Source organism: Ursus maritimus, unplaced genomic scaffold (genome assembly GCF_017311325.1).
Source record: "Ursus maritimus isolate PB19 unplaced genomic scaffold, ASM1731132v1 scaffold_2, whole genome shotgun sequence".
NCBI classification, from domain to species: Eukaryota; Metazoa; Chordata; class Mammalia; order Carnivora; family Ursidae; genus Ursus; species Ursus maritimus.
The window spans coordinates 76,591,205-76,605,883 of NW_024424452.1; the positions used below are offsets into that span (position 1 = coordinate 76,591,205).

At 38.8% G+C, this 14,679-nt stretch overlaps 1 protein-coding gene across 2 annotated transcripts in view; it reads left to right on the forward strand.

The window, feature by feature from the left end:
- The first annotated feature begins 605 nt into the window (after positions 1 to 605).
- Positions 606 to 14,679, forward strand: part of SUCO (SUN domain containing ossification factor) — a 90,535-nt gene continuing 76,461 nt past the window's right edge. For both annotated transcript variants that reach the window (XM_040636222.1, XM_040636221.1), the window contains exon 1: positions 606 to 811. In XM_040636222.1, the coding sequence (XP_040492156.1) occupies positions 750 to 811 (62 nt within the window). In that variant the 5' untranslated portion in view covers positions 606 to 749. The remainder of the gene's footprint in view (positions 812 to 14,679) is intronic.

Consider the following 14,679-nt stretch of genomic DNA (forward strand, 5'->3'; position numbering starts at 1 on the left):
TTCTGGGAGGGGAGGGGAAAGGGAAAGGAGCGTTCCGGAGGACAAACTACAACTCCCAAGGGGCCTTGCGCGGACTCGGCACGCCCTGGGCGAGGGGGCGGGCCAATGCAAAGAAGACCGCTGAGGGTCATGGGGCTCCTCTCCGACTTCCTGAACGGGAGCCACTGACCCGGCGGGCTTTGAGGTGGGCGGGGCGGCGGCAACACCGGCTCTCGCGTTTTGTGTCCTCCCCCTCCCGCTCCTCCGCCTGAGACGTCGGAGGGGGCGTGGCCCGCGCGAAGGCTGGTGGGGGCGCGAGCGCCGCGGGACGTGGGTGACGCGTCTTCTTCCAGCTCAGCGGTGTGTGAGGTGGCGCGGCCCCGCCGGCGATTGGCTGTTGGGAGACGAGTACGCCGCGGCCGTTGGTCGTCGGCAGCACTGAGGGAGAGCCGGGGCGGGCGGGGGGGATATGGGGCGGCAGTGGCGGCGGCGGCGGCTGGAGGAGGCGGGCGCGGACGAGCGGGCGGCTGCGGCAGCAGCGGCAGTCCCCGGAGTCCTCCTGTGAAGCGCCCCTGTCGGCGCCGCCGTGGGCCCCTCGGAGAGGGCGGCCCGTAAGCCAGCCGCGGAGGAGCTGCTCCCCCAGCGCCGCAGCCCTTAGGACTCTCGGTCCCATCCTCTCGCTCCTGCTCCGGCTCCTCCATCTTGGCCTCGGCAGTGGCGGCTGCCGGGAGGATGTGCCGCCTTCTGGCAGGGGAAAGAAGGAGGAGAAGATGAAGAAGTACCGCCGGGCCTTGGCCCTGGTCTCCTGCCTGTCTCTGTGCTCTCTGGTCTGGTGAGTCGCCGCGACAATACGGGAGTTTCTCGAGAGGGGAGAAGGGAGCAGCCCAGGTCACACCCCCAGCTCATCTTGGCTTTTAGGGTGCGGGTCTCCCAGGCCTTTACGGAGCGACACACCGATTACCTCGCGGCTCTCCAGCTGACTGGCCTGGCTACGTTCTGTACGATTTCCATGGTGTGTTTTGGCATTTACCGAGACTAGGTGGGAGGGAAAGGTGCCAGAGTAGAAGGGACCACCTGAGTGTCTTTGTACTCAGTTACTCTGCCCTTGGAGACGGTGGGGTGTTCGGGTAGTTCTCAGATAAATGCTAGGTAAGTTGCTCGGGTTTACTGCCAGCCACTCGCTTTCATAATGCGATAAGGGTAGAGAGTGGCGGATGTGATATGTTCCCGAGGTGCGATTTTAAAAGCATGATTGTCACGAGGGTGAGAGTAATGTACAAGCAGTAGTTCTGGTCATGTCTTACTGTCTTTGGCCTCGAGTACACTTAGGGCTGCTGTTCTTGGAAACTTTGGGGGGCGTTATGAAGCACTTTTTCAAGGGGTAGATGATGAAAAGCCGTTGGTTTAGTAGAGTGTCTTAAGAGTAGTGTGTACAGTAGGTTCTGGTGGTGTGCCTTGGATAATGTCCCTTAGTAATGGGAGCATAAGTCCTGTATTTTGAAGGCGGGAAGAGTGCTTTGTTCCTAAAAGTTTATGGAGTTTCTGTTGAACCTTGGCACATTTGGGTGTCTTTGAGGCGCAAAGAGACCTTGTCAGTAAAAGGATTGCTATCATTATGCTGGGAAAAGCCATTTTTTCCCTCCTGTGGAATTTCTTTAAAGATGTGTGACGTTAGATGACTGAAAAGCTGCTGCTTCAGTCAAAACGATTTGCTATTTATTATATTAAAGTCTAGATAAACTAAGTCTCTTGTTTATTTCCGGAAAACACCAACAGTGTGTTCATTTTTTCTGTTTAATAGATTCCAAAGATACTGAAATTGTAGAGTTGTTGCTTACATAAAATAATAAATGAGAGGAAAAGGAAAACACTTTCCAGGCTGAGGAATTCTGGTGGAAAGATTGATAGAAGTTAGAGAACAAGGCTTTTGGCCTTTTGACTTTAATTCCAAACCCTTTTAATAGGACCGCTGGCATCCCCCCTTTCTACTTTTTAGTATCACGTTGGGTACCATGCATGCAGGAGATGAGTCCAATCACCCCATTTTAAATTTAAATTTGTAGGTGAGATAGAGATACCAAAACCTTGTGTTCATAACCACCTTTTCCTGGGGTCTGCTTGGTAATTTACAGGAAATATATCATTTCTTTCTTCTTTCTCCTTGATCTCGCCCAACTTTAGATTATGTTATTTTTCACCAGCACTTTCTGAAATGGCTCATAGGGCAAAGAGGTTACACTTTTCATTTCAAGTTTAAAATGTACCAGTATCTCTGATTTTTTTTTATTGAAATATATTTGACATTGTGTACATGTCATTGTGGTCCTGTGTATTAAGATGTACAACATGTTGACTTGATACATTTATGTATTGTAATATGAATGCTATTGTAGTGATAGTTGCCACTTTTATCATGTCACATAATTATCATTTCTTTTTTGTGGTTGGAATAATTGAAACCTAGTCTCATAGTAAGTTTAATGATTGTCATACAATATCATTATATATATGCCCTATACTCCATAGCAGATCTCCAGGACTTAGTTATCTATTAGTTGAAAATTTGTACCCTTAAACATGAGTTTTTAAAAAATTTTAAGTAGATGGTGAAGATAAGGTCACACATTACAGCGTGTTTCCTAAAATCGTTTGTGAATTTAAATTAACCATGCTTCTATTTGTGTAACTTCTGGCTGTTTTTTGCTTAGGCTAACTTCAATATGGTTTCTCCGCTTTATTCATTAGTAATAGTGAGAAGATCACGACCTGTTAGGAAAAAAAAATCAGTCAGCCTGGTATTGAAAGTAGTAGTCATAAAGTTCTGTAAAGTTTGTTGACTCTCACAGTGAAGAATGGATGTTGAGGGTTTAAGTAAGGAGTGAAAAGTTGAGAAACTTTAGCTTAAGAAACAATTGGATTTTAGTACATTTTGAATTGGTTTGGACTGCCAAATTTAGGGACATTTTAATTATTCTTTATTGAAGCCATTAAAGGGCGTTGAAAAGAGGATATTTGGGCTTGAGATTTTCTTGGAAGGGTGATGATGAGATTTGAGAAGAGGAGGGGTACTTGATAGTGATTGGCAGAGGGTATGTCTTTGAGACACTCTTCCTTGGGAAGTCGAAATATTGAAATTACTGCACTGATTCAACTGTGCGGGTCTAATCCTTGTTACAGTCTGGTCTATATGTCATTTCCCAGTATCTCCATTCCCCTTTACCAATAATGGGTATGTTAAACCATTGTAGGGTTAGATGTTTACAGAAGAGTAGTTAAACTCCTTTTAGTAGCCATTTTTGTCCTCTTTGACATTTATAAATTGTCCCCAAATTTTGTGATCCATTTTTTTAAGCTGTATCATTTTGTAATTTATGAGTGCTGTGTGTTCATAGTACAGTTCTCTAGTTTCTAAGATTCTCCTCCCTCCTACCAATATTACTGAAGTTTTTTATCACCTTTTTTATACACTCACACTTTAATAGATCTCCAATATGTCTCCCATCTCCTCCTGTCTTTTCAGCCTAGAGTCCTAACCTTGGATTGCTTTCACACAAAACCCATCCTTCCATCTTATTAGTCATTTTAGTTGCTATTTTTTACTTTTGCATGTATTATGTGATTCTTTATCAAGTAGTACAGAGTATTTTAGGCATAAACGTACTGTAGCTGCAACACAGAGCAATAATGATTAGTATTGTCATCTGTGTCTGTGTCTAGCTTGTGGTGTATACTTTACACATTTTAGTACATTCAATCTTCACAACCCAATGAGGTAAGTATTATTGTTAACCTTATTTTGCGTTTTATAGTTAAGGAAATAGGTAAATTAAACAATTTGGCAAGGTTAAGCAGCTATTAAGTTTAGGAGCTTGAATTGGAATCTAGGCAGCCTGATTTGTGGCAGAGGATCCTGACTGTTGTCAAAGATCCAGCCTGTATTCTAGATATGGCTCCATCATTTACTAGATACATGTCCTCGGACATGGTATGTAATTTCTTTGAACCTTAATTCTTGTATCCTAAAAGTAGGAAAACTAAATTCATTCACACTTCACGGGGTTGTTAGGAGAATGAAATGAGATACATATGACAGGTCTTTATAAAATAGTAAGGGTATATTATCTATATATTTCATCATAAAATATAAATAGGGTATATAATCTATATATTTCATTATAAAATTATTCAACAAAGATTTTTCTCATGCTTATTATGTACCATATGTTGTTATAGGCCTTGAAAACCTAAAAATAGGGTGACCAGCTTACCCTGGTTTTGTCAGTGGAAGTCCTATGTCCCAGGAATTATTTCTATTATTTCTTACTGCTGCTGTTAACAAGTTGCCAAAAATTTAGTGGCAGCTTACATTTATTATCTTACAGTTCTGGGGTCAGAAGTCCAAAATAAGTCTTAACTGGGCTAAAGTCTTTAACTGGGCTTGCTCCTTCTCGAGTCTTTGAGGTAAAGAATTTGTTTCTTGACCTTTTCAGCTTCTAGGGCTACCTTCCTCACATCATTCTAACCTCTAGCTTCAGTCTTCACATCTACTAAATGACTGATCCTCCTACCTCTTTTTTAGAAGCATTTTTGTGATTACATTGGGCCCACCAAGACAATCCAGGATTATATCCCCATCTCAATCCCTAATTTAATCACATCTGCAGACTGTTTTAACATGTAACATATTCAGGGATTAGGACTGGGACATCTCTGGGAGGCTAATATACTGCCCTCAGTCCTGGCAAACTGGCAAAGAGGAAAAAGATTTGGTCTGTGCTTTAAGCAGTGGATATTCAAAATTTTTTGTGTGTGTCCCCCCGCAGTCAATAAAACCATGTGCATGCATCTTTTAATACGTGCTTAATTGTTTATAAGTTATGTGCATGTGCCAATATGATATTAGTATAATAGTATACTAACAAGTTACATAAATTAGATGTTTAAAAAAGATGAGAAAAATGAACGGTCTAATACTTTCTATTAATGGTACTTTTTTTCTCTCAAATAATTTCTGATGAGAGCTTTGTGATTGACTGACTAGATTATTTTAAATCATGATGTGATTGATGAATAGCTTGTACTAGTTAAGAATCTTAGCTCTGCAATTTTCTTGTTGACTTGTGCTGGTGTAGTTATTATCTTTGCAGTCTTTGCAGGAATTTTTTCAAATCTACTTCTCCATGTTGTGAGAGTCAGTTTAGTTAAAACGAATATAATCTCTAAATCTACTTAATTGGGCACACATAAATGCCAGTGCCTCACAATGTGCTGGAAGTAAACCCTGGTTTGTGGAACTTCCACATTTTCCCATAGGTTTCAGACTACGTAGTCCCTGGGGTTATTGATGTGTGACCAGCTGACCTTGAGAACAAGTATAAATTCTTATAGTAAACTTAGTAAAGCTTAATTAATTAAAAAAAAGACTATTTTATAGAGCCATTTTATGTTAACAGCAAAATTGAAATTGGGTGAAGTTACAGAGATTTCCTATACACTCTGTCCCCACCCTGTATAGCCCCTTTGTTAACAACATCCCTTATCAGAGTGGTTTATTTCTTTAAGACTAAAAAAAAAAAATCTATTCTTCTTGCACCCAGTAGGATCATCTTGGAGAAGCTCATATTTAGAGCTAGTGAGAAAAACCTGATATTTAAACAATTCTCATACATTTGACAAATATCATAATTACAAAGAATAATTACAACGATCTTTAGGAACACCAAGGGTAGAATTTGTATTCTAGATAGGGTTCTATCACTAGCTGTATGTCCTTGGACGAGTTATTTCTATGAATCTCAGTACTTGTCTGTATAAATGGTTTGCAGGATGGATAGTTCAAAATGGAAGAATTTTGTTTCAGGTAGAGGCAAGATTCCTAGAGTATATGTGGGGAGAGATGGGAAGGGAGGCTAGAGCCAAGTTTTGAAGGGACTGGTAATTATGCAGATGAACTCTGATTTTTAGCCTGGCTGAGCGTATGAGCCAGGGCAATAGTTTAAGTGAGAGCATGAGGTCAGATTGATCTTTTAATTCGATCTCTTTGAGGATAGAGTGGATTGGAAGGGACAGACTTTGGAGGCTGGAAGCTCTAAAGTGGCAGTCACACTGGAGAGACTTAATAGATATCTAAATCAAGATGGTCTGTTTTGTTTTCTTTTTTGTCCTTAGTAGTATTTTTTCTGAGTATATTACCTAGTTTTCATTGACTTCAAAGGTAATATTTCTTGGTTTGTGATTTTATTTCTATACCCCTTATGTTGTTTTTTCTTTGATAATTTTGCTAGTTTCTTGCTCATTTGTCAATGTGCATTTAGTGAGCAGAAATAGAAGAAAAATATATAAGCATGTTTTATCATTTTTAAGATAATGATTGGAAATATCCTTGAAAATCCTAACTTTGCCTTTCTTCTGGAGAAATTATTTTCTTTGTTGTGTTCCTGTAACTTTTTTTTAAGACCATAAATCTCTTTTCTGAATAAAATAATCAATATTCAAAATAAAATAATAAAGTAATCCCTCTTCTTTAAATATTTTGATGACTTTTTAAAAATATTCTTTCTTGTCCTGGGCGTGCAGTTTTTAGCATGGTGACTCTGGGTAATGGTACTGTATTGTATATCTTCAAGTTGCTAAGAGTAGATCTAAAAAATTATCACAAGAAAAAAAATTACAGCTTTGTGGTGTGGGATGTACTTTGTGGTGAACATACCACAATATATACAAATATTGAATTACTATTTTGTACACTTGAAACAAACATACTATTCTATGCCAGTTGTATCTCAGTTTTTTTTAAAAAGTCTTTTTTGTGGAACTTGATGTGAAAAACTTTGGGAAGAAAAGTTTATCTTTGCCCTGGGATATACATTCCAAAGAAAGTATGTGGTACATAAAAGAGGTGTTGCGTTATTAAAAACAGTGTTAGATCTTTTCAGACAAGTTAGATGAAGCCAGATTGCCTAAATAGGAAAAGGTCTGTGAACGAAGGTGTGACGGAGGTACATCTTTGTGTAAAACTCCAGCACTTGTGTGCAATAAAAAAAATGGCAAATTACTTATTTATAATATCCTTTGAATTATTTTTAAAAGAGTTGGATGTGTTTTATAATGACCTCTTTAGATTATTAAACATTTGAGGATATATCAGAATGGAGGCAGGTAGTTGGGTTGGCTGGTAATGAAAAAAAAAAAGAAGATACTAACACCTAACATACCTTTGGACATCGGTTATTTTATTTTTCCATTGTTCATGGACTCCTAAATTGTTCTTTCCACTTTTTTCAACTGTCTGAATAGAGAAATAGGTCAATATGTATAGCTTACATTCTAGTGCTTGTAATGAAAGGAAGAGAAAAATTTATAAAAAATTTAAGTGCTTTGCTATTCTTTCAAGCCATCTTCAAATAGAAACAGGTGTATGAAATCCTTTTGTTTAGAAGTTTATACGTAAATGGAACTCTTTATTTGAAACATAATATGTACATGTTGCAGATTGTACTTTAGTGCCAATTATATGTTGTTTTGGTTTTAACACCATATTTTAAATAGTTTCAAAAAATAAAATTGTACATGTTGCAAGGGTATGAGAAATTGTTTTCGAGTATTTGCAGTGTAAGAATGTTAATCCCTTGGGATAAACTTCATAAATGGTAGATTTTTTGAAAATCTTTTTGATTTTATTTTAGGACTTTATTTTCGTAATGAATCACTAGTTAAAATTGTTTCATATTTTATGTAGAAGTAACACCTAGCTTTGTTAGAAAATGTATTGTGGCTTATAGGTGCTAAGCTAATTTTGCATTTCTTATTATAAGAGTATTTGTAATCTAACAAGAGAAAATATGTAAAGTGCTTAAAACAATGCCTTGCTCACAGTAAGAATTGTTATAAAAATTCTTTTTATGCCCTCTGGGTGCTTTGGTATAATTTGGAGGGCAGAGGTGTCAGGGCTCAGAAATAGAAATCCAAAAATTCATTCAAAATATTATTTAGTTACCAACAATGTATTTGTTGTGGTGGGGAATACTGAAGAAGCAGAAGACCAGCTCTGCCCTCGGGAGTACACAAGCTGGTTGTCAAAATACACATACATACTAGTGTAGTGGAAAGGGCATAAAACTAACTCAGAGCTTGGTTGTAACCCTTTTTTTGCATTATTAATAGTGAGCCTTTTTTGGGTGCTTATTTCTATTCTGAGTGTTTCATGTCCACCAACTTACTTTATCCTCTTTCCAACTCTTTTGAGATAGCCAGGTCATTTTAAAGATGAAAAAAGAGAGGCACAAAAAAGTTAACCAACTTGCCCAAGTTCTCACAGCTAATAAGCAATGAGCCACAGCTTAAGTAGGCTGTGTTTTGGTCTTACTTTTTATTTGAATTCAATTTATTTAACATATAGTGTATTATTAATTTCAGGGGTAGAATTTCATGATTCATCAGTTGCATAAAACACCTAGTGCTCATTACATCAAGTGCCTGCCTTAATGACCATCATCCATTTACCCCATCCCCCCACCCACTGCCCTCCAGCAGCCCTCAGTTTGTTTCCTATAATTAAGAGTCTCTTACGGTTTGCCTCCCTCTGTGTTTTTATCTTATTTTATTTTTCCTTCCCTTTACCTATGTTCATCTGTTTTTTTCTTAAATTTCACATGAGTGAAATTATATGGTATTTATCTTTCTCTGAGTGACTTACTTCGCTTAGCATCATACCCTCTAGTTCCATCCATTTTGTTGCAAATGGCAAGATTTCATTCTTTTTTTTGTTTGTTTGTTTAAAGATTTTGTTTATTTATTTGACAGAGAGAGATACAGCCAGAGAGAAAGGGAACACAAGCAGGGGGAGTGGGAGAGGAAGAAGCAGGCTCCCAGCGGAGCAGGGAACACGATGTGGGGCTCGATCCCAGGACCCCCAGGATCACACCCTGGGCCAAAGTCAGACAACGACTGAGCTACACAGGCGCCCCAGATTTCATTCTTTTTGATGGCTGAGTAATATTCCAGTGTGTGTGTGTGTGTGTGTGTGTGTGTACATACATGTGTATATACACATCTTTTTCCATTCATCTGTCAATGGACATCTGGTGAACCTGTGTTTTTATCACTACTCTATGCGGCCAGTAGTCTGGTAGATGGCCTTAGGCAAGTTTCTTTACATTTTCTTCGTGTGTCAGTTTTCTTATCTGAAAATGGGCAGACTGGATTGCCTCAACTAGGACTGAACATTAGAATTATTCATGAAGCTTTAAAAAAATACATATGCCTAGGATTCTTATGTTGGGAATTCTATCTCAGGCTTGGGATATTTTGTTCATTCCAGTCATTACTACCAAATCAGATGAATTCTGAGATTTCTTTTTGTGCTTTTAACATTCTAAGATATCGGATTTGAACATTTGTGAACCATACAAAAAGCTGAATTGTTTAGCAGGTGCTTAAAGAAGGGAAAAATTAGGCCTGGAGTTGTCAGGAAAGACCTGACTTGGTTTTCAGAGAAAATGATGTGTGGCTTATAAACTTTGCTTCTTTGGAATGTAGATGTTTCATGAACTGAAATAAGATGTACTGATGTTGCTAATATGAATAATGGTCTTTTCCTAGCGTGGGGTGTACGTGTGTGTGTGTCTCTAGTGGGTAGATAATACTTACTTGTCAAGGAGAAAGAGAATAAAAGAGATAATGTACTTGATATAGGTGGAAGTGATAGCAAGCAGACAAGCTTGCATAGAAACTAAAAGCTATATTTTGGGAATTGTAATGGGTTTTAAAAGCTAACCCAAGGAATTAGACAGTAAAGATCCAGCAAGAGAAGTGGTGTTCTAAGAATGTTATTTTGACATCATTGTGCTAGAAATATTTCAGAAGAGAGAGGCTTGGAGGGATGAACACTTAAAAAATTTGACGTTTCTCATAACAAGTACTTGGTAGCAAAAATGAAGAGGGTGCATTGAGCAGAGTTTTGAGGAAGTAAATGATCTGGTTTGGAGATAGATTGGCCATTGACAGTGCAATATAGTAGAAGTAGCATTGGTCTAGGATTCAGAAGAGAACTTGGTTTTAGTTTGCCTCTAACAAGCTCTTGTTCTTCAGAGCTCCCTTTCTGTCGTCTATGTCCATGTCGAGAGATATTTACTGAGGCTTCTATGTGGTACGTTCTACGTAGGATTCTGATGGATAAAACAAAGTTAGCTGCTTTCTTGGAGTATACTGGTTGAGAGAATAAATGCTAGGATCTAAAGTTACAGATCTGTGCAATAAAGTTCAAAGAGAGAAGAAAAGTTAATTGTTTTTTAACTGGGGCAACTAGAAGAATTGGTAATGTTCAAAAAGAAGTGGAAGAGTTGCAGAGGATTCGAATAGGAGGAGCTGTTGAGATGAGTGGAATGATCCAAGTGGAATGATCCAAGTGGAGACATTATATAGGCACTTAAAAATGCAGACTTCGGGGCACCTGAGTGGCTCAGTGGTTGAGTCTGCCTTGGGCTCAGGTCATGATCCCAGGGTCCTGGGATCCAGTCCTGCATCAGGCTCCCTGCTCAGTGGGAAGTCTGCTCCACCTGCTTGTGTGCACTGTCTCTCTTGCTCTCTCTCCGTCAAATAAATAAAATCTTTTAAAAAATGTAAAAAAATGCAGACTTCAGTGCATTTAAGAATTGGGCTGAAGTTGTCCTCATAGAGGGAATCATTTCTGAAACGAAGTTTGACTGAACATGAAGCTTCTGCAGATACCTTAGAATAAAGAAAGGTGCCAAGCAAAGTAAAGCTCTGAAGGGAAGGAGAGTGGTTTGAAATAAAGGTGGGAAGAGGTTTAAGGAGGTCATTTGAGTGGCAGCAATATAAAATGTCTCAGATAAGGTTGAAAGGCTTGAAAACTGAGAAAAGGGCCTTATATTCAAAAGAGGGAAGTAATTGGTAAAAAGTTGAAGAGCTGGTAGGCATGAGTTCTTACACATTTGTTTGGCAGCCAGAGAGATAGAAGAGGCTAGAGTAGTCTCACCCTTAAATGCTTCAACCCATTGTACACAGTGCCATGATTTATCTTACTAATGCACAGTTTTGATTATGTCAGTCTCTTGCTAAAACATCTTTCAAAGGCTCCTGTCTTCCTGAAGAGTAAAAATTTAAACCCTTGCATTAAAGGCCTGAAGTCTGGCCCAAACCTACTTCTGTAGCTTGATTTTTCACTGTTCTTAGATAGGCTTTCTGTTATAGCATGACTAACCTGTTAGCCTGATAGTAATTTATTTGGTGACTATCTTTGTAGTTTTGAGTTGAAAATTAAGGTAGTGAGGAGGTATTGTGACTTCGGTCTTATAGGCTAAATTCGCCCGATGCAGTTTCTTAAAATATATCATTATCAAGTAAGTTTAGTATATGATTATTTTCAGCAGCTTTGAGAACAATTGTATTGGCTGAATTTCTAATGGTATGTTAAAATGTAAAAACAGAACATACCATATTGTTAAATAAGTGCTACCCCATGCTGGATCCTGGAAATTATAGGCAAATTTAGTGAAATAATCCTCTAATAGATTTTGATATACGGAATAGTTAAGCTAAGAGAAAACAAGACCAGTCCTACATCAGAGTGAATATTAAAGATCAGAACTTTTGAAATTCAAAGATTTGATTAGAGGCTAACACTAGAATACAGAGTTTTCTTCACCTAAGCTCTGCAGTTCCGTGTGATTTGATTGGAGACTGCTCTGGCAGCCAAATAGAACAAAAACTGGGAGGAGAAACGAGCACAGTGTGACCTCTAGTGATCAGCAGGTAGACTTCTCAGAGAGAAGCAACCTTAAAGGAGCCCCCAAGCTGATAATACATCAAGAAGAGTATCTGTCTTTTAGTACATTGTGATGGAAAGAAAGTAGAGTGCTTATTAAGTAAACAGCTGGAGGCCCAATGATCTTTTGGTCATTCGTGGATTTTGATCAAAGTGGCTTCTACAATACCCATTTCCTACAAATCTCCCTGTATGTACTTCATAGAATTTCTTTTAATTTTTTCAAATTTCTGGATGATTACATTCAAAAAACCGTAATTTTCACTATTACCTGAAAGTTCCCGCCTTTATGGTTCATAGATAGCTTTCATGGATTGCCTTTTTTTGTTTGTGAGGGGGGATGTGGGCAGGACATTACTTAACCACACTGCTGTAATTGAATGGCTGACACCATGTTTCCATGCTACGGATTAGATTTGTACTTGTGTTTAAGAAGCAATTCTTTATTTCCCAGTTCTGTTCTTTCTTTTACCATAAATTCTATGATTACTTGGCTCTCTCCCTTTTCTAAGTTTTTTTTTTTAATTATTTATTTGGGGGAGGGGTCAGAGGGAGAAGCAGACTCCCCACTGAGCAAGGAGCCTGATGGGGGATTCGATCTCAGGACTCCAGGATCATGACTTGATCCGAAGGCAGTCATTTAACCAACTGAGCCACCCAGGCACCCTCCTTTTTCTAAGTTCTTATCCAAGCTGTTCCAATCCGTAGTCAAAGGAAGAGCTCAGGAGATCACCGTGCTGAGAACAGGGCAATAAGTTCTCTACTCTAGAGGTGCTCAGTGTTGGGTGAGGAACAAAGTTAATTTCAGTTCAGGGTTGTAGTAAGTGCTCAGATATGCCAAAGGGTTGTGGCCAAACCCCAGATTGTGGAAATCAGGAATGTGTCCTAGTCCCTAATTTGTTCCTGGCCCATAAAAAAGAATAAGAATTTAGTCAGGTTTTGGATGGTGAGGAGTGGGAGCAGGGGAAGAACAGTCTCGGAAGAGGGAGAAGCATGAGCCAGAGACTTGGAAGCATGAGACAGCATGGTATGTGTTCAGGGAACAACTGCAAGTAGCTCTGTATTAGTGAAGCATGAAGTGGGAGGCAGGGAGTGGAAGAAATTATGAAGCTGAAGACTTAGGCAATAGAAGAATTTTAGATATTTTAAAATATGCAAGGAAGCTTGAATTTTGTAATGGAGAGTTGGTAAAAGGTCCTAAGCAGGAGCACAGTATTCTGAGAATTTGTGTTAGGTTCTTGGCAGTGTGAAGGGTTAATTTGCAGAGGTGGTAAGATAGAAATTAGGGAACTCTATTAGGAGGTTGCCGTTCAGTAAGAGATAAGGACTTGAGTTTAGGCAGTCATAACAGGATGGAGAAATGGATTATAGAAATTTGAGGTAAACTGGAGATAGTGGAGGGAGGATGAAGGAAAAGGAGTAGTATAGATGTTTTGCAGGTTTCTAACTTGAGGACTGGGTGGATAGTATCACAGATCAAGGGTATAGGAAGAGGAGATTTGGAAAAGGAAGATTTTTGTGTTCAGGTTTGAATTTAGTTGTTTTGGAGACATCTTGGAACATGAAGGGAGATTCAACTTTTAAATGAGGTGTACAGGGAAGACTGAGAACAGAACCCTGGAAGCATCGGAATTTAATCTGCTGAAGCAGCATATCAAAGGAAACTCAGAGAGATGGGGAAGTGGAATTGTGTAGTTTGACAGACCTAAGGAGAAGAGGATCTCAAGTGGAAGCAGTAGCCAAAGGTACCACACACAGCAGAGAAATCAAAAAAGGTAAATCCTGCTACTACCATACTGATTTCAGTAGTTTAATGAGGACAGAAATTAGAATTCAGCAGGCTGAGGGCTAAGTAGAAGGTGAAGAAATTGAGACTACAAGTCTATACTAATCTGGAATTTGATAAGTAAAAGAAGGTAGAAAGGACAATAGCCGATAACAGCAATTAACATTTGAGTGCATAATTTAGGTCTGACTAAGCACAGTACACGCATCATTTTATTTTCCTCATAATAATTCCATTTTGTTTATTTGAGAGAGAGCAAGCAAGCAAGCGAGTGCGCACAACAGGGGAAGGGCAGAGGGAGAGAGAGAGAATCTCAAGCAGGCTTCATGTTCAGTGTGAAGCTAAACACCAGGCTCTATCCGAGATAATGACCTGAGCCGAAATCAAGAGTCAGAAGCTTAACTGACCAAGCCACCGCATGCTTTGTAGTAACTCCATTTTAGAGTATCAGTATTTAGGCACACAGATTTTGTAATTTATCCAAGAACATACAACTAATAAATGGAGGACCTGGGAATAACACTTGGGGATCTTGAGTCCGTGCCCTAGCCACTATGCTACAAAACTTATTTCTCTTGTTTCCGCTATCTAAATCTGAGGTAAATGTTACTCCTCTTTTGTGATAGTTCTTGTATTTTTGTTATGCTATAATTAGCTTTGACTAATACCATCAATTCTTGAGCGAACAGATTGGTGTTATTTTCTTACTTTTCATTTATCTGTTGACCAGAGAATATTAAATACGAAGTACAGCAATACAGAAAGATCATAGGCTTTGGAGAAAGATAATCTAGGCTTGCAGTCACAAATTGAATGACTTTGGGCAAGTTAATTTCTGAGCTTTAGCTTCTTTATTTGTAAAAATTAGATTAAGACTTTCATCTAAAAGTCTGAATAAAAAAATAAAAACATAACTTTTTTTCCCCCAAGACATCAAGTGCTTAGGATTGCATTGCTCATACTCGATGCAGAGTTCTGCATAGGTCCCTTTTTTCACTCTATTTTACATGATTACTCTTTTCTGTCTTCAGTTTCACTCCTCTTTTCCCCATTTTATTTTATTTTTATTTTAATTTTTATTTTTTTAAAGATTTTATTTATTTATTTATTTGACAGAGAGGGACAGCCA